At 53.7% G+C, this 25,122-nt stretch overlaps 1 protein-coding gene across 1 annotated transcript; it reads right to left on the reverse strand.

Moving 5' to 3' along the window:
- Window positions 1-449: 449 nt before the first annotated feature.
- Window positions 450-12,463, reverse strand: ATP6V0C (ATPase H+ transporting V0 subunit c). The gene is made up of 3 exons (XM_075767079.1): window positions 12,047-12,463; window positions 2,479-2,662; window positions 450-1,281 (listed from the first exon to the last, which is right to left on the reverse strand). Exons 1-3 carry the CDS (start codon window positions 12,120-12,122, stop codon window positions 1,077-1,079), a joined length of 465 nt encoding a protein of 154 aa, XP_075623194.1. The 5' UTR covers window positions 12,123-12,463; the 3' UTR covers window positions 450-1,076.
- Between the last annotated feature and the right edge of the window lie 12,659 nt (window positions 12,464-25,122).

The raw sequence follows: 25,122 nt of genomic DNA on the forward strand, positions 1-25,122 counted from the left end.
ATTGTGCAGGTACTTTAGAGGCAATTGCTGCTAATGGAACCAGCTAAGGTTCAGCAGAGCCACCACAAGGACAAGCTCTCTGCAGACCCTTCAGCAAGTGACCAGGAACAGGAGCTGCTGACACCTGCACCCTTGCCCCTGACTTTGCTGCACAGCCCATTATGTGGCATTACCACATGCCAGAGCAAAGCCACACTGCTTGATCAGGGTGAGCACAGCACTGCAGCAGCTTTGTGTTCCATGCTCACCATGAGTACTGCCTATGGGCAGATGGAAACAGCATCGCTGTTTTCTCCCCCAGGAGAAAAAGGGAATGGTTTGGCATTGATGACAGCACCACTCCTGCATGGTACCCAGTCACTTCAAGACCCTGCCTCCCCCTAAGGGAACCCCCCCTCTTCCTAAAGGAACAGCAAAAGCATGAAATCAGAGGCAGAGGACTCATTACAGCAATGTAGTGAGGAAGTTTTATTTGGAAACATGGTATAAGTTTGTAACCCAACACTGGGTGCAGGACTCTGATGCCGGAGCATACGCAGTTACTACTGAAACACAGGAGTGTTTCGGACAATTGCTGTAATAAAACACGAAATTCTCATACTCCAATACCAGGACACTACAGCAATCTTTAGAATCAAAGTTACATCCAAGGAATTCTCTGCACTTACAATTGACCCCACAGTGTAATCTACCTATATATAAGATTAATATATATAGCATGGGAAATTGAAAATCCTTGCTCCATAGATGTATGAACATGTCAAGTCTTTTATAAATAAACATCCAGTGAAGAGAAAAAATTACATTTCTAGTTCATATTTATACATAAAGTACTAACAGCAATGGGTGGAAAATTGCACACAGGCCACCCCAAGCCACACAGCAGGCTTGGAGCAGCCCATCCAATTTAATATTGAAGTACACACAGGACAGACAAGTCACTAACATACGTTGCGCATTTACAAGAGATCAACTACCAAATTGGGACAACTGTACACATTGGAGAGACCATTTTCATTCTGGAGCTTTTTTTTAAACATGGATTTGTTACAACTCTTTACATCATACCACAGCATTTACTTTGTGGAGAGGATAAGGGCAACGATGAGGCCATAGAGACCCAAGACTTCAGCGAAGATCAAAATCAGGATCATGCCCACAAATAACCTGGGCTGCTGTGCTGTTCCCCGTACACCTGCATCACCCACGATGCCAATGGCAAAGCCAGCAGCCAGACCACTGAGGCCCACACTCAAGCCAGCACCCAGCTGAAGAAAGCTCCTGTGGGACAGAGATGAAGAGAGTTTCAGTGGCAAGCAGGACACCCAACCCTTCAACTTCAGGCTAGCCTTTTTTGCATTCCCCAACATTTAAAGGGAACCTCTTTCCTGCAGAAAGAGCTTCTATACCCTTTAAGCAAGCACAGTATGTCTCACAAAGCAGATGCAGACTCCTAGCTCTGATACTTTAAAAAAATGGCAGCTATGCAAGACCTTTAGCTGATACTCAGGTATGGCTCATACACTAAGCTAGTGGGCCTGCAAGTTCACATGGCCACCCAGATTCTCCGTAGCCATGTCAGCTGCAGGCTCAGCACGCTGCCAGAGCTGTATGTCTGGGTTAGACCTTGCAGTAACGCCTGTCCCGCAGTGCTGTGTAGCCTCTTCACAGCTGCTTTTGTCTCCCACCTTTAGCAACTTATTGTACAGCCATAACACACCCAGGTGATTATTAGGTCTCTTGCACTGCAGAAGCTGGACAGGAATGGTCTTGTTTTCCAGGCAGGGTACTTAAGGAGCAGTCCCTGTCAGTATCTGGCCACCTGGTAACTGCAAAGGAGCATTGATACCTGCTGTTTCTTAGCTCATGGCTTATCAGGCCAGCCACACTGCTCACTAGTGTACATAGCTTGTACAGTGACACAAATATTTGTTAGACCTCAGAAGCATTGTTTTATTCTGAGAGGTCTCCAAGCCAGTTCCAGCTATTCTTAAAAGCCAGTGTAGATTAAGTTTCAGACTGTAGCTGGTGCAGAGGCCCAATGTATAGCTTGCGGATTGCTTTACCAGCACATAAAGCAGCAAGCAATATTAATTATTCAACTGCATCTCCCAGGCAACAGGAGAACTATTTACACAGTCTGATTAGACTGTCTTGGGAAGACCTGTGTATTCCAGGTCTAGAATGCAGCATCATGCAACCAGCTTAGCCTCCTATCCCAGTACAGTTTCCTTCAAGCCATAAGCCACTGCATTATCTCTAGCAGCAGGATGTCTGATCTGTTAGCCAACACAGCAAACTAATCAGGCAGCACTACCACTGAGGCTAAGCCATCAGGTAGGACAGCCCATACTGCTAAGCCTAGGTTGGGAGTACACAGCCTTGACAGTCCCTTCCCAGGGTCTTCAGCAAAACCCACCCAGTCAGCATCAAAACAGTGACAGGACAAACTTAAAACTGACAGATGCAGGAACTTACTTGAATAGCGTGATAGAAGGTGAGAGGGCATTGGCAATGAGAACTGCCACTACGAGGCCATAGATAGCTATAATACCCGCCATGACAACAGGGATGATTGACTTCATGATGAGCTCAGGCCTCATGACAGACATGGCTGCAATACCCGTGCCACTCTTTGCCGTTCCATATGCAGCTCCCAAGGCTGGAAGAGAAAAAATGCGTTAGACATCCCCAAATACATCTCCTTCACTAGGCTGCAATGTTAGAACAGTTGAGTCAGCACAAGGAAGAATTGAGCAAAACGTGGTCACTTGACTGCTTGGTTTGTCAGCCAGGAATATTCCCCTAAGGGATGAGGAAGTGACCTATCTGGAGTCCTACAGCAAAGCTACATCAATAAAAGGTGCTATTCAAACAGTGTTGATAAAATACTGTATGCTAGCTTCACTGCAGGGTATACTCCCTAGCAGACATTCATTCCCTGCTTAGGAACCAAACCCCAGGGTCCAAATCTTAACTCATTACTTCAGAGTTTGTGCCCTCAGAGGCTCTACTCAGCTGAACTGCAGAGGAAATCCAGCAAAGCACATCTTTCTACTGCAGCAAGATGTAACCTGGCTGAAAGCCAGGTTTTAGTCACTGAACTTTGAGCCACTCAGGCTGAGTTTAACAGGTCACCTTCATGGGGCCTCTTCTTCCACAAGACCTACCTATGCTTTGGCCTGGGGTTAAACACACCATTTCAGCTTCAGACACAGAGTGAGATAGCAACAAACTTGCATATTATTGCTGTACTTCATTCCTTGGAGAAAGGACATCCTCTTCATGTATCAATAACCTGGGAAGGATTCAGGTTCAAATGCTTGTTACTCCAACCACTGGAGCCACAAAGTAGAGCATGGCTTGTAGGTTACAGAGGACAACCACCACTTTACCCCAAAGTTAACTGATCACCTGTGTAAATGCTTGAATGCACAGAGACCAACACAGGAATCCAACGCTCAGTTTTCAAAGGTGAACATAGGCTTATCACCTCCAACTGCAAACTGCTAGAAAAATCCTGAAGCACTACCCCAGAAAGTTACATCTGCCTTGAAAACTTTGTGTTAGTCTCACAAGATCTTCCACAAATACCTCATTCTTTGATTCTGAAGTACTTGGAAGACCCCTTTCCATCCAACCTTGCTCTGGAGTACTCTAGGAACTCCTTAACTCTGGATTGCACTTGCCATCAACCAAGAGATGATGTGCAGGTCAGAAGCCACCCAGGACTATGTCCTTGAGGCAGCACTACAAGTTATGTAGAAGGGTAGGTATCTCCTTGTCAGACACCATCAGGCTGATATTCAAAGGTAAGTCCTATTTAGCATGAAAATGCTCTTTCCTGCTCTAAAAGGCTACTGGAGAGTATTAAACCCATGGGGATTTCAAATCTTTGTTCTGTTTATAGACTATTTGAGTTTGCTCCACCCACTTAAAAACTAAGGTTTCTACAAGGGAGAGCTGCTTGTTCCACAAAGATCTGTAGCTGCCTTACACCAGCATCCAAGTGTGAGATGGTGCATCTTGCCCAAAAGAGTTGCTGGGAGGCATTCAAAGGGTTTAGGATAGGTGCTTTCCTGCTTCTCACTCAGCATTTACATGAGCCTGTCTTTGAGCCATCATGAACTGAACAGTAATCCTCCTGGCTTTGCACTAAGAAACTTCAGAAGATTAATAAAGGTAGCACTGCTGCTCTAACACAAGACTCACTATCAGAAAGAAGTTCAGTTTTAGTTACAAAAACCTGACAGGAAAGCCTCATTATCAACTACAAATTGGTTCTGTACTAGCAAAGCTCTTGAACCTTGACTGTCACTGAGCCAGATGTAAAGGGCTGTTCAGTGCGATTCAATACTAAAATCCAGCTTAGCAGGAAGCCTGAGCCAAGAGCAGAAGACAGGTTTTACCTGCAAACATAAGCAGAGCCTGGAAACTAGTGCACAGACTTAGCTAGCAATATCAGTGATGGTAGGGTTTAAGGGTCTACCCTTTAGGAAGTCTAGAAAGAAATCACTAACTTGAATTATGAACCTTTTCTGTTGGATGAAGCATCTTCTAAGGACTGGAAGTAAGTGGAATCAAGATTCAGACTATCTAGACTTCTACACTGGTTAACAGCATTTAGCAGAAACCACTTCTCTTGTTCAGAATAGTTTATAAGCCTCTCCAGAAACACCAAGGCTCACAAGGGAAGTTCACTATTTAAAATTAGATCAGTCATTACTTCCTCCAAGTCTGAAGTTACTTAAAGGTGTTGCAATTAATGCAACAATGGATTACAAAACCAGCTTTTGTAATCCCACTTACAGAAAGCCAGCCTGCTCAAGCTTTTGGAGAGGGGCAGATCCACACAAGTTTGTCAATTCCAATTTCTAGTAAACAGGCAGGAGCTTATGCCTTGAACTTGGTCTAGAGAGATTAACACAGTCTAGATGTACTCTGTGGCAGCTAGGTGTAACATTACATTTTTAGATGGCACTGAAGATCTATTACACTCCCACTGGTGGACAGTCACACATGCTCCACATACAGCTCAGAGCTTGGCACATCTGCTCCCCACGAAGTTTTTATCAGCATCCTGACCAAGAGCCTTACACTGGAATCCCCCACAGCTACATCTCCAACATCTTACAAGGCAGCTTGTCTTACTGCTCTTCACTAGCCTGAGCAGTTCTCCTTGCACCTCTGACAACACCCCAGCATTACAGTCCAGATGGCAAAGTGACAGCCACTTCCCACCATGGCACAGCCACCTAACGGCACAGCTATTCAGTTATGAGCCATTTGGCACCAAGGTCAGTCCTCCTGCACATCTGGACTTGTACCTCCTGGCAGCTGTGAACATTTGAAGCACATACACTTAATGTGCTACATTTGAAGACCCCTGATGAGTTGGAAGGACATGTTTTCCTCAATATTCTCAGTGATTAAGGTTTGAAGAGCTCTATGTGGAAGACAGTGAAAATGCAGCAAGAGCTGCACCACTGTTACACAGCAAGACTCCATGTATTTAGTCTGGATCATACAGCTCCATCACCTCAACACACAATTATGCTGCAACACTACTGTTAAAGCACACTGAGCTATCAAAACATTTACCCAGCAGCTGGAGAAGCACTTTGCCTACCTAGCTTTATCACAGAAGCAGCCATTCTGGTGTATAACCAGGAACTGTGCCATTTATAAGTTCAATGGTGTTATATACAGAGAAGTTGCTTTACAAGATCACCTACTCTCAGTAAGTCCGTTTCAAAGGTTAACTCGATTTTGAAATATTTCTGAAGAGTAACTCCTTGAACTCACAAGCCAGAGTTGATTTAGTACTGCTCCGGGGAGCAAAACACACTCCCATCATGCTGTGGATACACTGCCTGGTACCTCACCACAGCTGTTCCTTCTATTAGTCAATAGTGGTAGCAGAGGTAGTATAGCTGTGCAGCTCCAAGATGAGTAAGAACTAGAATGTAACTTGCCATACAGGCAACAGCTTGAGTAAGGACTGAAGACTTCTTGTAGTCTTGCCGCTGCCAGGACTTTCAGTAGGGCTTTCCCTCTGATATTCACTGTCAGCAAGCCTGTAGTTTAGATCAAGTCCTAGCCCAAGTATTAGAACCAATCTTTGTAGCTATAGTTACAGTGCTCAGGAAGGTCATGCACCAAGAACATTAATCTTGTAGTTAAGTTAGCTGCAAGTCACCTCATGCGACACTCCCTCAATATAGAAAGAGGATGTTACTAAAAGCCTTGCAGTGGTTCTGCGAAGCTCTGCAGACAGATCTGCACCCATGGACAGTGACCACATTATCAGGGGCCTTCAAGCCAGGGAACCATTGGCATAAATGCAGTTTCAGCAGTTGCAATACATTGACATGCTCAGCCCAAGAGTACAGAGGTTCAGAACAAGCCACACACACTCCAGCAGCATCTGGTCCATCCAGAACCAGTGATTCTTCCTGTGTCCCACCATGGAGAAGCAGGTTCTCACAATGCAATGTGTGATACTTCCAGAGCACCAAGAGGCAGAAAGTCCCTACATTCAGAAGTGAGCTAGCAACACAAGTCAAACTTCCAATTAAGATACTATGGGTTACTAGCATAGCAAGTCTGGAAGACCATACTGGATGAGTACTTACATCTGGAGCCTTTTATAATTAATCCATTATCAAATGGGCTGCCCTCTGCAGTAGGTAGGCTTCCCTTGAAACAGACAGCAGACATCAATTCACCTCAATACCTGTCCATCCTTGAGCAGGTTGTTCTTAAATGGTTGGAGAACTGTTACAGGTGACATCCAGGTCAGGTACAGCCCTTGCTTTGCCATGCCAGGAACCTGGGCATCTTCAAACAGGCTTCTTCCCACTAGTATTCTAAGGCCCCTCCCACACCACCACATTAACAGACAGCTCTACCTCAGATTACAGTAACAGATACTCCATGGCTGCCTTGGAAAAACCCTGTTGCTGTGTCCAGTTGCATCTCCACAGAAGAGACAGCCACATCAGTGGAACTGTGTCTGAACTTATGCAAATGCAGATCACACTGACCAAAGGCTGGCTATAGCCAGTCCCCCAGTGGTAACTGAGGGGGGTAAACAGATAAGCTGCCCTACAGGAAGTTACAGACTTTGAAGATCTTAGTGAGTCACCTCTTGTAGGATTAGGGACAGCATGCTTTTTGTTCTTCCCTAATGTTACGAGAGGGCATGGGGATTTCAAACAAGCCTAGTACTGTCAGCTTACAGCATTATCAAAACCAACCTGGAAGGCTAGCAGGCCATTTACTCTTGTTCAGTAAATTTGAGAATTTAAGTCTGCAAGCTCAAGAAGCTGCTGCAATAGCAGCAGTCCACAGGAAAAAAAAAAGACTTGCCAGTCAACTGTCTAAGCATCCTGGACTGCTGCAATAGGTACCCTGGACTGTCTGGCATGACACAGAAAGCCAATTTATTTTTTTTAAATTATAGTGAGGCTGACACTTTACACCATGGAGTACAGGATTGCTCTCCTGCAAGCAGCAAAGTCCAGTCACATTTATCTTTATCATCATACAAGCTCCCCTGCAGCCTTAAAGACAACCCATTTCACAGACTGGGTGGCCACTGCACTCCAGGTACTGACTGGCAGAGTAGTTGGCTATACCAGTTAGCAGCAGCCCTTTTCATCTAGTTGGTCTAACAGCAGCTTCCACCACCCACCAGCAGGCATCCACAGCTAAGCTGCCTCATTTCTGAAGCGTGGGAAAGCCACCATCATCTGACTGCATCCAGCAGACATTCCTGCAGCCAGACCAGCCTGACTTGAAGCCTTGTACTCACAAGATTCAGTCTGAAGGCAGCAAGTTCAGCCTTACTGTTTGGTGAGGACAGCAAGCAGGCAGAGGCATGCACTTCTGTGAAACCACTGTTCCAAGCACCACTGAACAGCCTGATCAGGCTTGCAAGTTTTTCAGCTTGCAACTGCTGCTTGCAGTCAGGCTCCAGACAGATGGAAGAGGGTAGTTTCAGGAAGCAAAAAAAGGAAGTTGACCAAGAGATCCTGAGGCAGCTGCCATTTATCTCTAGTGCTGCTCTGAATGTTCCCATCAGAGGGAGTACTTGTCCACAGTAACTTCGGGGTGAGAGGATTCCCACCAGGTACACTTGGAGGCCACAGTACAAGTAGCAGCATATCTGCTTGAGCCAAGTTTTGTAGAGCCAATGCTTTACACTGATGCTCAATCTGGTTTTCAGATGTTCCCAAGACTAGCATTTACTGAGTGGAAATGATGCCCTTGTTGAGATGTCTTCCCTTAATTTAACTGAGCTGTAGAAATACTGCCTATCTGGTTTACTTCTGTTACAACACCTATGTCTTAACAGTCCACTAGTTTACCTGTTAAAGATGAACACTTCAGCTAGGCTCTCTACTGTAGACTGTCTGGCAGCTCAAACATCTGACCCACTGAGTTTTCCTGCCCACACCACCATGCCTTTGAAGTACTCTTTAATGGTTTGGAACAGAGACTACCTTGAGCTGCACTCTGTGTTCTGCCATTTCATTTTTAGCTACAAGCTACAGCTAAGGAGTCTGCAAGCTCCTCTTAGGAGGTGGTCTACAGCTCCTCACTGAGAAGCACGCAGCTCTCCTCTCTACCACCTCCCCACCTCTCAAGAGAGTATTTCAAGAAACACAGGTGTAATTTGCCTTCAAGGCTGCAAGATGTTTGTAGTCACGACACCTTCTAGAATCAGGCTGCACAGAGCTGTCAGCTGCATCAAGCTAGATGTTCTGAGCCAGCAATTTCACCACAGAGGTCCCTTAATAGCTAACCAACTGCTACAATACCTGCAGCCCCAGTTCAAAATAAAGGTACTATTTCATTAGCTCTGTGGTAACAATGAGAAGTAGGACACAGGACTAACACTGCTGGCTAGAGCTCTCTTCATTAGTAGTCTTCCAGATGCTTGATAGTGAAGCAGTACTGAATGCCCATCCAGAGTGCAGGTCTAAGTAAAACTTACCACATTATTGAGGCCACAGTGGGGTGCACCTGTGACATCATGATTTTTACATGGAGCATCACCAAGCACAGAATCAGCTTTGCCAAATACCATGCCTTTCCATTGTGGCATGCTGAAGTAGCATGGAAAAGCCACCATAATTTGATCACTCAACAGCATCTGACACTGAGCCAGCCACATTTTACACATAGAAAATAAGGAACCTTAGCTACGAACACATTGTAATCAGCGAATGAATAAGCAGGCTCGAAGATAGCCAAGGTCACAGCAGCCTGCTTTAGTCTTTCTAGCTGCCATCAGTACTGGCTGACCAGAACAAGTTCTGCTATCTATTTACTATCAGCAGTTAATGTTCAAACATCAAACAGTACTGCATGAAGTCACTTGTTTTCACATCAAACTAGTCTGGACAGTATAGAACCTGAACATGTTTACTACAAACAGGTCTCAGAACTACAAGCTCTGTAAGAATCTGAGCTTTAGACACAGCATGAGTCAGACACGATCGCTGCACTAATTAACACTGATCTAGAATAATTTCACATAGTTTTATACTGCTTGTCCAGACTGACTCAGCTCCCTACTTCTAATCAGGGTGGTTTTTTAACAACTTATATTAACATCACAACATGCTGTAGCATGGCATCCCTGTTAGGAAAGCTACATGACACTGCAAGTTTTAGTTTACCCTATATTGATGCCTCTGCCATATTGCCTTAAAAATCCAAATTGCTTCACTAAACAAGCAGTTCAGTAATGTTCACAACTAAGAAATAATTTTGCATCAGCAGTATCTAGTGACTGAACCCATCAGATGCGCTTAGGCCCTAGCAAGACACTAACTTCCTGGCTCAGACCTGCTGGTACTGGGATGATCTGACACAGATTTTGCATCAAGGACCAGTCATGTGCCAGCAGCAACAGGATAGTTACCAAACCTTCATCAGCATAGCTCAGGTAATTCAAAGTGAGTGCTTAAGTCAAACCTTCCCCTTTAACTTGCAATCCCACAGTACCATGCAGTCAAACTTGCAGCTCCCAGGAAATGCTTTCTAGTTTAGATATGTCAAGCACAACTTTGAATTCCTATACAATGCTGACTCAAGTTTGCGTCCATCACTGACACTGAAGCAAGCTTGTGTATCACAAAAAAGGTCATACAACCACGTTCTTTTGCTTCTGAGTTCAATTTTGCAAGAGGAATCCAGTGCCTCTTTCCTCACAAAAAAAGCTCAGCATTTAGGACCCTAATCACTGCTATTTTGCAAAAGGCAGTGATCTGCTGGCTTTTATTCCAAAAAGTAACAAGGTCTTAGTCTATTCCTCCATTATCTTCATTAGCCAAGACACAGGTAGGTCAGCAGTCCCAGGGTTGGCTCCTACAGCATTTCAGCCATACTGTTTTCAGGGAAGTCCTTACCTGTCAAGTGCAAGTACAACGTTTTAACTCCAAGGTGGCAGGTCACTAACTGCCCCCAACATGGGACATTTGCATCCCGCCACTGGGTACAAACTGAGCAAGATCAAACACAGCCACTCAGGCTTTTTTTGGCCAAGATTAAAACCATGAACACAGCTGGTGTGAAATCAGGCAACAGCACCAACACCAGCATGGCTAGACAGCTTCCTCTTAAACACTAGTTTTAATCCACTGTCTGCTTAGCTATTTACACAGTCTAATCTACCACACAAATCAATCAAGAGCAGCTTCCACAAATTTGCCCTGCAGACCTAGCTACCATCTCAAAGGCTACTTTAATATGCAATATAAGCATATGCAACTCCAGCTATGGCAAATTCAATACTTGAGCATTTTGATTCCTCAACTGGGAGCCAAATTAGGCAGCAGATGAAGGCATCAATGGTCACACACATTGAGACACTGGCCAAGTCTTCAGAAGAGAAAACCAGACTGATTCCTAGTTACTCTAACACCAGCATTTGGAAAAAACTAGCTGAAGCCTCCCAGCCTGTTACATCCCAGCAACGATGTCAGGTCTGCACCTATCGGGAATCAGTAAATGCTTATCAGGAACAGCAGTCATTTTCTGCAGAAGGTGTACTTGGGCTCCAAGAGACAGACAAGGCACCATATGATGGTCTTTCTAGTGTAAAACGGCATTTATGGCTACCTAAATGCTCTTCAACAGGGAGAGCGATACTGCAGAATGACCCAATTTACTCGGCACTGAACCTCAAAGGCTTCAGACACAGATGGATGGGCACTGGGGGAGAGCTTCCCTTTTCCAGGGTTTCATGCAGCTCCCATTTTAAAGGGAAGGTCAGAAGCCTATTGCTTCCCTTCAACGTCATTAACATCTTTAAAGCTGACTTCACTCCTAGAACACCCGCATATTTAGCTTTCAACCCTACTAAAAATGGGTCCTGCATTCGAAACGTTTGAAAAAGCAACTTTGTGCTACCCAGAGCGGGAGAGGCACCGGGCCCACGCTCCTGCCCACAGAAGCCCGAGGGACACCAGGCCAGCAGCGGGCCGGACCCCTCCCGCAGCACAGGCCACGGTAGCAGAGCCGGGACTAGGGCCTGCGGCGACACCGGGGCTCTGACCGGCGGGTCGGCCCGGAGCGTGGCTAGGCGGGGCCCGGGCCCCGCGGGGAAGGGCCCCCACGGCGGAGCGGGGAGCCACGGCCGCCCCCGCGGGGCCGGTCCGGGCGGCAGCGCCGCCGCAGTCACGTGGGAGCGGGGGCTCCGCCGGCAGCACGCTCCGCGGTGACGTCAGCCGCGCAGACCCCCTCCGCCGCGCCCCGGTAGCCCGGATGCAGCTGGGGGGGGCGGGGGGGGCCCATCCCCGGGCCCAGGGCCGCCTCCGCCGCCACCCCCCCACCCCACCCCGGCCAGGAGGACGCCCCGTCCCGCCGGGCACCAGGCCCACCGCCGGGGATCCCGCCCCGCCGAGGCAGGGGGAGGACGGGGAAAAGGGATACCCCCACCCCCCTTCGGCGCTCCGGCGGCGAGCCCGGCCGTGCCGCCCCCACGCCGCTGCAGACCCCCCACGCCCCCCGGGAGGCCGGACAGGGTGCTCACCGCTGAAGACCATGGCAGCCGAGGCGCCCATCACGGCGAAGAAGGAGGCGTACTCGGGGCTGGCGCTGGAGGACATGGCTGCGCGGGCCGGGGCGAAGCGCCGCCGGGAGCGGGAGCGAGAGAGGGCGGGGAGGGGAGGCGGGAGGCTCCGCCGCGGCGCCGGTCCTCCGCAGGCAGCGCTCGGTCACAAAATGGCGGAGGCGAGGAAGGCGCGGGGAGGGAATGAGGGAGACGGGGTGGAGGCCGGCTGCAGGAAGCGGGAGGGATGGGGCCGGCCTCGGGCGGGAGAGGGAAGGTGGGCGGCAACGCGGAGCTCCGTCCCGGCAGCAGTGAGCGGCAGCCCGGGCGCTGCGCCCTAAATACTGCCTCCGCAGGACAAAATGGCGGCAGCCCACCCGTCACGTGATCCGCGCCCACCGCCCTCGCGCGCCCGCCCCGCCCTCGGCCGCCACAAGAAGTGCGCGGTGGGGGGACGCCCGCCCGCCGCCCCCTGCCCCGCGCCCGATTCCGCGCTCCGACGGCGGGTCCCGCCCCAACGACGAGCGGAGCCCCTCGCTTTTCCGCGCCCCGAGTCCGAGAGGGGCGCTTGGCCACGCCGGCCCCCCGCTCCGCTTCCTCCACTCTCCCTCCCCTCCCCTCCGCCCGGGTGGTTCAGTCCCGCCCGGCGGCCGCGTCCCGCTGAGCGTGATTCAGCGCTCATTAGCATAAGGGGCGTGTCGACTGTGCGGCCCCGCCCGCGCGGCGGCGGGTGTTCCCCGGGCCTGGGGCCGCGGCGGGTGTGTCTGGGGACGGGTGGGCCCGCTGCCGTGTGCAGGCCCCTGCCGTGTGCCCGCCGGCGCCCCCCGTGTGCCGTTCCTGTGTCCCCTGTCCCCAGTGCCCTGCCCCCGTGCGGGGCCCTGCCCCCTGCGCTGTGCTGACCTGCCGTGGGGTCCCCACGGGGCCCCGCTGGCTCGGGGTCCCCTCCCGGGGGGGCTCTCCCCGCTGCACGCCACCTCCCCCAGGGGCCCGGGCCCGGCCGCATCCCGCCGGCGTTTCTCCATCTGCGAGGTGGCAGCCGGCGCCTCTGGCCCGCCCTGCCCGGGGTGTCAGCGCTGCCATCCACCCCCACTGCAGGCAGGGTGCAGGCAACACCCCCCCACCCCCCCCCCCCCCGAGCTGACCCCATCCCGGAACATCCCAGAGAGGCGCCGTGACAGCCCGTCCTAACAGGGCGCCTGATGCCGTTCCTGTCACCGGGCGTACTCGAGAAAAACCCCAAACCCCACGTTAATTCTGGGTTCGGGGGGTTCGTTAACAGCCTGCACCTGCTTTTGCTGCTGCCACAACTCCCGATGATATTCTCATGTCCTGAAATACCAGATCTCTTAATTTGAGGCCCACCCGCCTTTTCCAATTATTGCCCCTTTTCTGAACGCCCCAGCCTTGTCAAAGCTCACAGGGATGGTGAGAACAGGATTTAAACGCTGCTTGGCAGGTTCCCTGCCCACTGGGTGAACGCGAGTGGCCCCGTCGCAGCAGCGGAGAGCCCACGGCTCCCTCGGGCGCTGACCGGGGCCTGGCTCCAGGACACGTCGGCTGGGTGGAGGAGATGGGCTTGCGGCAGGCTCTGTGCTGGGCCTTCATGGGGATGTTCCACTCGTGGCCTGCGGCAGAGGCTGGCAGGAGGGGAGGGCAGGGCGGTGGGGCGCTCCCCGGGGGTCAGAGCCCTGGAGGGGTCCCAAGCCCTGGCAGAGGTGGGCGCAGGGGCTGTGGGTCCCACGTGTGCTCCACCAGCAGCAGCATCACTGCCACCACCATCACCACCACCATTGCCATCACTGCCACCACCATCACTGCTGCCATCACTGCCACCACCACCATCGCCATCACCACATCACCACGCTGCTTTTCCTGCAGCATTGCACCTTGGGATGTGTAGTTTGTCAGCGCAGTACTGTCATCGTTGCTATGGCGGTGGCTATTATTACTAATGAGCATTTCCAGCAGCCCTAATTAGCATCAGGAAGCCTTTCACTAGGGTGGGGACAACCCCTGCCCCAGAATTCTGCAGCAATGGGTCTTTGGGTGAATTTCTGACCCCTCAGGCGCTGGCAGCCTCCGCAGTTTGTTCACCAAGTTTGGGCTGGTGAGGGGAGCAGGGACCGGCGGTGCCTCGTCCCACTCCTCGCGCCGAGGTCTGTGCCAGCTGGGCCTGATGCCCGCCTGGGCTTTGTCCAGCAGCATCGCTGCCAGCCCTCGCCCGGAGCCGGCATCCCTCCGAACACCATGCCCAACCTGGCTGTGGGAATGGGTCCCTGTGGGGTGCAGAGCCCGGGCAGATGGTGCCATGAGCTCCCTGGCCGGCAGGGACCAGCCCACTCAGCTGCCCCCACGGGATTTATCCGTGAAGCTGCTGTGTGTTCGGTGCTGATACGGCGCCGGGCGAGGGCTTCGAAGCCCCAACATGACTGTGGACTGGGGCAACACCGGTAGTGGTTCTTCAAACTGGGACGCAGGGAGCAGGGTGGATTTTAGGGGCCCCTGTGCCTCTGGGCACCCGCTGCCACCGAGGTGTCCCCGTGCCACCCAGGGTCCCACCAGGCAGCCCTGGCTGCCTGGTACAGTGGCCCCCGTCCCCCCATGTGCCATAACGCTGCCTTCTCCCCTTGCTGGCCCAGCTCCGTGCCAGCCGGCTGCCCTGGCCCCGCTGTCTCTTGCCAGCTGGCGGCTTCCCGCAAATCATCCGGCACCGTCTCTGCACCGTCTACCCGCCGAACAGGCACCACCGGTGAACAAAGAGCCTCCTTGTAGCAGCGAACTCACGAGTTGTGGCGGCGGCAGCACTTGGGGGATGCTGTGTCTCCAGAGGGGCTGAGCGCCGGCTCTGTGGGACCCCCAAGGGCCGAGCCTCCCTCCTTCCACCCTTTGCTGCAGGATGCCGGGAGCCTCCTTGCCCCTTCACCATGGTCACAGCCAAAATCCTGGGGGGCACAAGCACCTCGAGCAGAGCCCTCTTGTCCTTCCCCCCCCTTCCTCCTACTCCCACCTTTTCATTTGGATTCACTCAATGTCTCCAGCACTAATGGTCTAATAAATTGATTGGGTTTTCGCCAGAAATTGCTGATTCACAGAAAGGATATTTTTTTATGCTTTTGACAATGCTTTCTTCCAAAAATACTTCCTTTTACATTTTCCCTCCTGCCCTGTATTTATTTAGCCCCCCCTCTGCCCTGCTTGTCCCCCCACCACTAGAGCCGGCCCCGCCGAGGCAAGGTGAGGTCATGGTGGGGCTGCCGTGGTTCCTGCCACACGTCCTGGGACAAACATGTTCCTCTCTTTGGGGTAGGTCTCAGTGCTGGAAATGGGATCATCTGTCTTCCATCCACCCGGGACTGCCCAGTCCTCCTCCATCGTCCCACGCAACCCTGGACTGACCATGGCCAACGGAGGGACCATGTGCCGAGCACCCTCCTGGGATGCCCGCTGGGCCACCCCGGTTGTCCCAGGTGTGGCTGGAGGACGTGAGGATGCAGGAGCCCACGTGGGCCAGAGGAGGGGAAGGGCCGTTTGGACGCTGGTGACAGCATGCATCACCGTGCCTGGTCCCTGGGGTGCCCCCATGCCAGGCGAGCTGCAGGGGGTACCCGGGGTAATTCGGTGCTGTTAAATCCTTTCCACACGATCGCTGTTTCAAAGCGCGGTGTTCCCACAGTCACCAATGCTCTGCTGCTGCGGCCGGGGACCCTGGAGCCATGGGCACGGCTCGGCCGGGGTCTCTCATCCTGCTCCTTGGAGCTGGGTCTGCTCTGCACCCATGGGTGCTGCAGCCCACCCAGCCCCCTCTGGGGTGCCCCTGGCCCCACCACCACCCCTAAGCGGGGTCACCTGAGGCTCTCGTGCCAGGACTGGTCCTGCGTTGGTGCAGGGATACTTTCTTCCTCACGGAAAGGACGAAAGGAAACAAAATTCAGTACAAAACTGGGAGGCGAATGCTCTACCAAAGGCAAAGAGCCAGAATCCCAGAGGCAGAACAACCCAAATTACTGTTCCCACAGCAACTCGCACTCACCCTCCTCACGCTGCCAGGCAGACGCTTACCAGGCTGCCACCGAATGCGCGCACGCGTTTGCTGGGGAGGCTGTGAGTGTGTCATCTCCAGGTTTGCCTTTTCATTTTGGGCTGGATTAACCCTGCTCCGTCTGCACGTCCTGTGATATTGCACGGCACCGCACCAAATGCAACCGAAGGGTGATTTTAGGTTGTCCGTTCCCATCCTGAGGAAGGGAGCAGAGGGTTGAGATGGGCTTTCCAGCGGGTGCAGGCTCTGGGTGCCACCCCCTTTTTGAGGGGCACTTTCTGAGCGGCCTTATGGCAGACGCCTTTCCCACTGCCCTGGGACTGTGTGTCCATCTTTGCATGGACAAAACGTGCCGGAGCGCGGTTTAACACAGGGCTCCAGCTTTCGTCGGCTGCACTCAGCGAGCAGGAGCTGGGCGCAGGCTGCTCGGTGCTGCCGTGCGGGACATCAGAGCAGCTTCCCTGCCCTGGCTGGGTTTTGGCAAGCCGGATCACCTGTTTGCCAGGGGATTTGTACCCGCTCCAAGCTCCTGTTCCTAAACGTCTCGGGCCGTGTCATGAAGCAGGGCTGGAGGGGGCCTGGAAAGCTGGCTGGGAGCACCCTGCCTCTCCAGGGTCTGGGCACGGAGGTGCCGTCATGGAGGCACGGTGCTGCCAGACAGGGGTGCTTTGGCAGGGGATGCTCCGGCCACCCGGTCGTGCAGGTGCATAGTTGCTTGTGGACGTCGCATACCGCCGCTTCTGCTGCTTGGTTGGGTGATTCTCTCCGACGTGGCATGATCGGCTAATTTTATCGTCAAACAGACCCATCCAAATGGCAGGAATTTCTCGGGCATTGGGTGAGGTCCCTGGGGGATGCCCAGGGGATTTGGTGTTCATGTGTTAAAAATGCTCTGTACCTCCCAGGGCCCCACAGCTCGGCGCAGGACAAGCCTGGGCGGGCTCTCGGCCAGGGCTGGGGAGGGGGGGTCTGAAGGGGTCGGCGGAGCTGAGCTGGTGCTGGGAGCGGGGATGGGGAAAGCAGGGCTGGCAGTGGACCCGGCCCCTCAGCCTCGGCAGCAAACGCTTGCCAGCAATGGAGCAAACCCAGCCGGAGTATTTCCTTATTCGGTGTCTCCTGCGGCATCTCGCCAAAATCACACGGCCGGAATCACGGAGCTCAGGGGGGGCCTGTTCCCCATCTCCTCCCTGCTCCCCATGTCCCTGGAGTGACACGGGTCTCCCAGGAGGTCAGGACTTCGGGCAATTTGCAAATGAGGTTTCTCTTGCTCTACTTGGGTCTTAATTAAATGAGTTCCATTCTGAGCTGTTAACTCCTTCTTATCTGGACACTACCTGGTCCTAGACTTCTTGATGAGGCAAATTAGGGGCCTCTAATCCTCTCTTCTCTCTTCTCTTCTCTTCTCTTCTCTTCTCTTCTCTTCTCTTCTCTTCTCTTCTCTTCTCTTCTCTTCTCTTCTCTTCTCTTCTCTTCTCTTCTCTTCTCACCTAATCTAATCCTGTTCCCTTGTCATCTCTCTGTCCAGAACTTTCCAGCCCAATATAAAACCTCTTCTCTCCCTCTTTTCCATGCCATCCTTATTTCTACAGTTTCTTCAGCTCCTGGGGACAGAGCAGAGAAAAGCTGTTTGTTTTTTTTTCCCCACTGTCCTTTTCCTGACACGCCAGGAGGCAAGCAGGAGGAGCTCCTGGTCCTCTCCAGGACTACGCGCTGTGCGTTGGCTGGTCTTCTCCATCCTTCCCTTCGCAGGGCATCCATGCCCGGACCCCACCACTCAGCCGGTGGCTGGGATCAGTGAAGGCTTCCCACAAGGAATTTCTGCCCATGGTTTGAAAATAGCATTTATTTGCTCTGGGTTACCATAGTTACTTGTGGACGTCGCATACCGCCACTTCTGCTGCTTGGTTGGGTGATTCTCTCTGACATGGCATGCCCAGCTAATTTTATCGTCAAACAGACCCATCCAAATATCAGGAATTTCTCGGGCGTTGGGTGAGGTCCATGTGGGATGCCCTAGCTGCCCCTCACACCTTTCTGCAACCCCCTCTTTAGTGCTGGATGCACCTCAGTGCTGTGGCAGATGTTGGGTTCTCAATCACTGGCTTTGTGTTGCTAGAAGGAGCCGACGTGGTTTTCCCAGTGCCGAGCCTGTACTGGTGCTGCATCTCGGAGCTCTTGAAGACAAACACTGAGAGGCAGCATGGGAAACCTCCCCGCCGCAACCCCATGCCTGGCTGGGGAAGCCGATCTGCAAATGGGGGACTGGGGCAGCTGATGTGTCTTGGAGAGACATGTTTGGGGAGATGGTGCCGGGGCTGCAGAGTGCTGCTCTCTCGCGGGCTGGAAGCTGGTGGTGACGGCTCTTCAATCAGCGGCGACCAGCGGCTCGGTGTGTAAGGCACCGCGCACATTTATGCTACTTTGCGCAAGCAATAGAGCTTGTCCTTGATGCTGGACCTGGCAGAAGCAAACGCTGGCAAAGCCAGTGGGAGGGATGCTGGGTGGCTGGGAGCTGCGCGTGGGGCTGTTCCCATGCGGAGACACCCAGAGTGGCGTAGACCCAAAACGCAGGTTGGTCCGGCACTGGAGCCTCCAAACCGCAGGATGTTCCTGCCAGATGCTTGTGGGAGCAGGTGCTATCTGTTATCCTCCCCGCAGCAATGGCAGGCACCATCCCACGCAGGAGAGCCAGGAGCCAGCCTGGGATGCAGCTGGGACTTGCCCGCCCGCAGACGTTTCCCCGTCAGCCCTGGGAGCAGGCAGCAGCCCTGGGGACAGCAGGCGCTGGGTCAGGAGCGCTTTGGGGACGGGCTGTGGCAGGGCAAGGCAAAGCCCGGCGTGCTGCGCTCTGGGGGTGCGGCCACCTCTTTTTGGGGATGGAGCTGCCGACGGGTCCCAAGAACAGGCAGCCGCTGGGCTCCAGGGAAGAGAAGCCTGATTTTGGTTCGTTGATGCCACACTCAGTTTTGGGGAGAAAACATGGGTTGGTTTCTACCATGAAAGGCGAGGGCAAAGGCTTTCTGCTGCCTGGATGGGAGCTGCTTCAGAGCCGTGTGCGATTTTGGCTGCCCCAAATCTGTCCTTTGTCTCTGCTCCCCCGTCACAAACCTGCTCCTGTCCCTGCTGCCAGCTCTCCCTTGGCCCGCAGAGCTGGCAGGCGGAGAGGGAAATAAAACCTTGGCTGCCTGGCAGGACACACTGCCTCTCTGCAGAGCGGCCATGCTGCCGTGCGGCGAGGTGGCCGAGAAAATCACTTTCTACTCCGAGCTCTGCCAGGGCAGGAGCCTCCCCTCCTCTGCCTCCCCGCCTGGCTCGGCTCTCATCAGAGCACCCCACTACCAATTAGCAAATTAAATCCAATCCCTCTGGCACTTCCCAGGTGTTCCCACACGGCTGCTCTGCTTTTGGCTCCTCCAGCCTCAGCTCCTGCACTCCGATGGAGCATCACCTCCTCTGCAAGCTGCCTCCAGCCGGCTGCCATGCCGCTGTGCCGTGCCGACCTCTCCTCCAGGCTCAACAGCGAGAGATGAGACTGAGCCGCTGTCAGTGCCAGCAGCAGCTCGGTGGCAGCTGGCTGGGAGCCCCCAGAGCCCCTCTCCTCCAGGGCTCATTGGGCATGGCGCACCCCTGCCGCCCACCCTCCTGCACACACAGCTCTGCCAGGCTTGACTAATACCTATAGAAAAGGATATTTTTGCCTGGGTGGGAAATTTGCCAAAACAGGGTTAGATTGTCCCCGACAACTGTTCTGTGTGCGATTAGGGGGACCAGCTTCCCTGCAGATGTGTTTCTGCATGTGGGTGCTGGCAGCCCCCCGATCTCGCTCTGCCTGGCCGGGGGTCCGTGGGTGCCGTGCTCCAGCCCCTGGCAGCCTCCAGTAACTCTCGAAGGGGCACGACACCCCTGCGGCTTCACCTCCCCGCCAGTGTCGGGCAAAGGATGCGGCAGCCAGCTCCGCCAACGTGTCCTTGCTGCCTAGAAGTGCCCAAACCAAAATGCTGTGGGTGAGCCAAATTAAACAGTACTTGGTTATCACTTTGTTTTAGCAAAGACAAACTGAAAGGGAGAAGGACCGTGTTTTGCTTTGCTTTTGTTATTTCCCTCTCAGGCCGTTATTTCCTTGCTCGGTTTGCTGGGGAACAGGAGCTGCCTGCTGAGCCCCGGCTGGCTCCGGAGCCGCTGTCGGGCAGGGCATGAGGCCTTTTTATTTTAAGAGTCATTTTTCTGTTTCCTGGGTTTCACATCTCTCTGGCAGGCAGTTCCTCTCCTACAACACCCGATGCGAAACATCGCACCAGGGCAGTTAGCTGATCACGGGGACGAAGCACACATCTGCTTATCTGAGCGGCCCGGAGCCCGCGCCAGGGCGGGTGGCCACGTGGTACCCGCCGGGCCGCGCCTGTTTTCCAAAAGCATCAGGAATGAGCGTCTCATTGGGAATGAGAAAGACCACAACGATGCAGGAAAGGCCCCAGTGGCAGGAGGGATGACTTTCTGTTCCTCTTGGGCTGCAGGAAACGATCACAAAACCCCACTGTGCAAAATTCACATCCAGAGCCGGGGTGGGATACGCTGGGCTTTCAGGGTCTCCCCTGTCCCTGGCTTCATGCGTTGCCTTCTCCTCTAAACCTCCAGAGAGAAAGCACTGGTGCTTGCAGCCAGGGTCATACCCAGCCCCTGAGGACTGTATGTGAGAGCCGCCTTGCAGGAGAGAGAAGAAAAATCACAAGACTTTACCCGTCAGCCCCAGCCCCAAGGCTGGGATTTGCCAGCCCGGGGCAGCTGGGCCAGCCCTGCACATGCTGGCGAAGGGCAATGAGCAAGCGAACGTCTCCGGCTGCTGTAGCCAGGGAAAGCGGAGGCAGGTCGAGGTGGGACCACAGTCTGGGGCACCCTGGGGCTGTCACAGCCTTTCCCGGGGTGCTGGAGGCGGACTGGGGTTCCTTCAGCCATGCTTGTCCTCGGCCGTGCTGGGCACGGCATCAAACACCTCCTCTGGAGGAAGCTCCATCATGTCAAGTCAAAGATGATCTTAATCAGACCGCTTTGTTATGCTAGCAGAGAGAAAAGACCACAGAGAACTCCAGGGACCCCCAAAGGGTCCAGTGCGAGGTTCCAGCAGAGCAGGGAGCGGGTGTGTTACCCGCGGGTTCCTGCTGTCCCTTCGTACCTGTGCCACAGGTGCACCCCAAAGCTCAGCCAAAGGCAGGGCCCAGCCGTGCCCAGCGCTGTCGGCAGGAGATGCATGGCCCTCAGGGCCAACCGCCCAAGACAGACGATATTCGGTAGGAGAAATTACTGTGTGACACGGACCTGCTGCACGGTCCTGCAGTGTGGACCTGCTCGCCTCAATGCCACCGAAGCAGCAGATCTGGCCCATCACCCCATGGTTTCCAAAGCCCAGTCCTCTGCTTTTAATGCTTATTAGGGTGGCCATCCGTCACGGGCTCAGCAGGCATCGCTTACTGTAGGGCTGCGGGGAGATCTCGAATTTGAGCTCTTTGCTGGGGGCAGAGAGGCACGACTACATTAACCACTGGGTTTTGAAGAAGACACAGCCAAGACAGCAAAGTTCAGTGGATGCAGATGAAAAGGGCAAGAACGTTTGTGGATGACAAAAGATCACACAGTGATATTGGCTCAGAAAAGGGGAAGAGGTAAAGGAGACTCAGTGGAAATACATGGGGGATAGATGAAAACAATCAGTTCCTCTTTCTACCATATCCCGTAAGGGCAGTGCAGAAATTAAAGGGCAGCATATGTGGGACAGATTAAAAGAAGCTGATTTTACGTATTTTATTTACTGTAAGGTTTTGAAATATACTGGCATGGTTCAGAAAGCCAGAGGCAAGGACAGGCGCAGCATGGAGCCCATCACGCTTTCCAGCACTGCTTTGAGGGTTTTATAAGACCAAGGGGTTTTACAGTGGGAATAAACCCAGTTTCGTGACTCCTTTGTCTTTTGGGAGAGAGAGAAACATCGTCACCTTCAGTCCCCTGACGGAAACCGGGGACAGCCAGGGATGAGTGCAGGCTCCACGACGTCCCTGCTTGGGACTCGCCCTCCGAACCGCTCTCCTGTCCCCAGAGCAGGAAAGTGGCCGGATACCCCCCCCGGTGCGTGCCGGGAAAGGGAGGACACCTCTCTACAGCACGGGGGCTGTGGTTAGATTCCACCCCTTGAACCAAGGTCAGGGCGGGAAATCTCCAGCAAGCCAAACATCTCAAGTCAAACCTGAGTTTGGTCCCTTCACCCTCACTCCAGGGCTCGACATCGCTGTCCTCGCCCCATCCCTCGCTCTGACCTCACCCCATCCCTCGCATGCAGCTGGCTCCGAGCTGCCTGAGCACTGGGGAGACGGGGGACGCGCTGGCCCCGGGGCTCTCAGAGGAACACGCCGTTTCTTCCATAAAGAGATTTTTTCCCATCAGCTGACACAGTCAGGATCACATGGGCAGCCTGAGCTCAGGCACAGCTCATTATTTAAGAACACTTGTACAGCTACATAGGCATTAGTAATATCTGCTGATGCACAGGCACCATGCTCAGCCTGGCTATTGCTCCGTCCCAACAGCCTGCTCATCCTCCTGGCCCAACCCGCCCCGTTTCCATGCTTGCAGAAAAGCTGCGGTGTGCCGGAGCCATTTGCTCCCCAGGAGATGCGGGCGAGGAGCTCCCCGCCGGGGTGGCTGGATGGGGGGCGGCAGCCCGATGCTCAGGACGTCGCCAGGAAGCCCCTGGTGACCACATGGTCTGAACCCAGCCACATCCCCCTCTGCAGGAAAGGCAGCAGGAAACATTTGTGATTGGGACAGAGAGGATTTTGGCCCTGAGGGCTTTCAGGACAGATCCCTTCCATGGTTGTTTCAGCGACTGAGTGACCAGCAGCAGGGCAGATTAGTTCAAGATAAGGTCCTTCAGGGGAAACACTGGGGCTTGTTTGAGGCCAGGGCAGAGCCGTTGCTCAGAGGACAGGGCCCAGTCACACAGCCCTGGGGCAAGGGAGACCCTGAGGACAGGGGGGACAGGGCTGGTCCCACGGCCTTTGGCATGACCATGACCGGGGGGAAAGGCATTGCTGCGGCAGTGCCCCGGGCCACGGAGGGCTTGCTGCCGAACACATCTGCTCCTGTGTTGCCAAAAGCGGCGTGCTTCTGAAAAAACACTGCCCAGAAATGCAAAACTTTCTAGTTCTCCCCCTTTCCTGAGCTTGCAGCGCAGCTCTTCTGCCCTGGAGGCGGTTGTTCATCACGTGCCTTTCGTCAGCCCCAGCGAGCCGCTGCATTTCACATCCCCATGCTTCTGAAAACCTCCCTGGCTGGAGGCACACCGACCCTGGAAAGGAAGAGGACCTTGTGCCGCCATCTCCCAGTCTCCTTTAACCTCTGCAAGTTCTTCTAGTTAGTAGGGTGCAGATTAAACATTAAGCCCTTAAAAACATCCTTTGCCTCAAAAAAAACCAGCGTAAAGGCAGGGCAGGAACTGACTAGTATGGATGGTCATGAGAGCGTACCCTTGTCGTGTGTACAAGGAAACACAGATCCAGCCCCTGCAAGTAGGTTCTGGCTGCGTGAGAGATGGATCACGGCAGAGGTCATGAGATGCAATTCAGGCCAAAGGCTTCTGCTTGGAGCTTGTTTGTGCTGGTACGGGCCCAGAGCCTGCCCTTCCCTTTTCTCTTGGGCAGCCCCAGACCCTCTTCTTCGCAAACAGCTCTTTGGGCAGCCCGGGAGTCAGGGCAGGCACCAGCGGGAGGTTGCTCTGACCCAGGGAACGGGCTCACGCCAACATCTGCTCCCACCAGCCAAAGGAGCGGCACGTCTCCCCTCCCAAATACAGGCTGGAAATTCTAAGATGCCAGTATGAGCTAGAGGCAGCTCCAAAACTGTCAGAGGGTTGAGCACAAGGTAGGCAGCCGTCCTGGAAGGAGACGGGCTTTGACTCTTCCTTGGAAACCTCTACACTTGCCCCTGCCTCTACCCAAGGCTGTCTCAAACACATGTTAATCAAATTTCCTCTGCTAGCCAGTTATTCCCCATATGGTTTCCACTTCCACAATTTAAAAAATCTGTACATGGTTATGGTATTGCTCACAAGGGAAGGAAGCTGTCCCAAGACGACCCACACCCTCAGAAATGCTGAGTTACGGTCAAGTAGAGCCCTGCAGTGCTTGAAGCTAAACTGCTCCCTCCAGAGTCAACAGTCGAGGAGCGGGGAACAAACCCGGGTGCACGACCCACAGCGTGGCCGCAAGCGAAGCTGTGACTAACAACAGCTTTGCCTTTATCTGCCCCAAAAGAGTGCAAGATCACAGCCTAGGAGCTGCGGCTGATGTTCCTGTAGTGTAAGAGAAGGCATAATGAAGTCAGTGACAGGGGTTACGCCAATTGGTAAAAATTAGGCAGATCCTTAGAGGAAAAGAGTATCAACAAGTGTTTCTCCGAGCTGCTGAAATCAGTTTTCCTCCGGCTTTGTCTCAAGGGTGGGTAACTGGGGGGACTCTGCTATCCAGCAAGTGCCACCCTTGCCGCAGCCCTCCCGCCTGGGAGGCAGGGACAGAGGCTTGTTTCTCGGTTCTGCAAACAGGCAGCCAGACCCGGAGAGACTCACCATCTCTGAGACTATGCTGCCTCCTCCCCCATCACATCTGCACGAGCGTGGCCACGAGGAAGGTTCTGCAGCACCTTGGCCGTGGCGGCAGGGAGGAAGCCTGGCCTCCCGGTTCCACCATCCCCAACGGCCACCTTTACGTGCTGTCCTCCAGGCGAGGAGAGTGGGTGGCTGTGGCGTGCTGCATCGTGCTGCGTCGCTTGCGGAGACACATCTGGCGTGTGGCACAGCTGCTGTGGGTGCTGAGGTGACAGAAAGGATGGATGCAGACGGACCTTTCCTGCCAGCCCAACTGCCACGACTCCAGCTGCAAGGCACCGCAGCTCAGCAAGACCCCTGTAGCCACTGGCCTTGTGCTGCTGGAGCAGGCACGAGTTGTCCTCTTGCTGCTAAGGGCCATCTCTATCA

The sequence above is a fragment of the Balearica regulorum genome, chromosome 15 (assembly GCF_011004875.1).
Source record: "Balearica regulorum gibbericeps isolate bBalReg1 chromosome 15, bBalReg1.pri, whole genome shotgun sequence".
NCBI lineage: Eukaryota > Metazoa > Chordata > Aves > Gruiformes > Gruidae > Balearica > Balearica regulorum.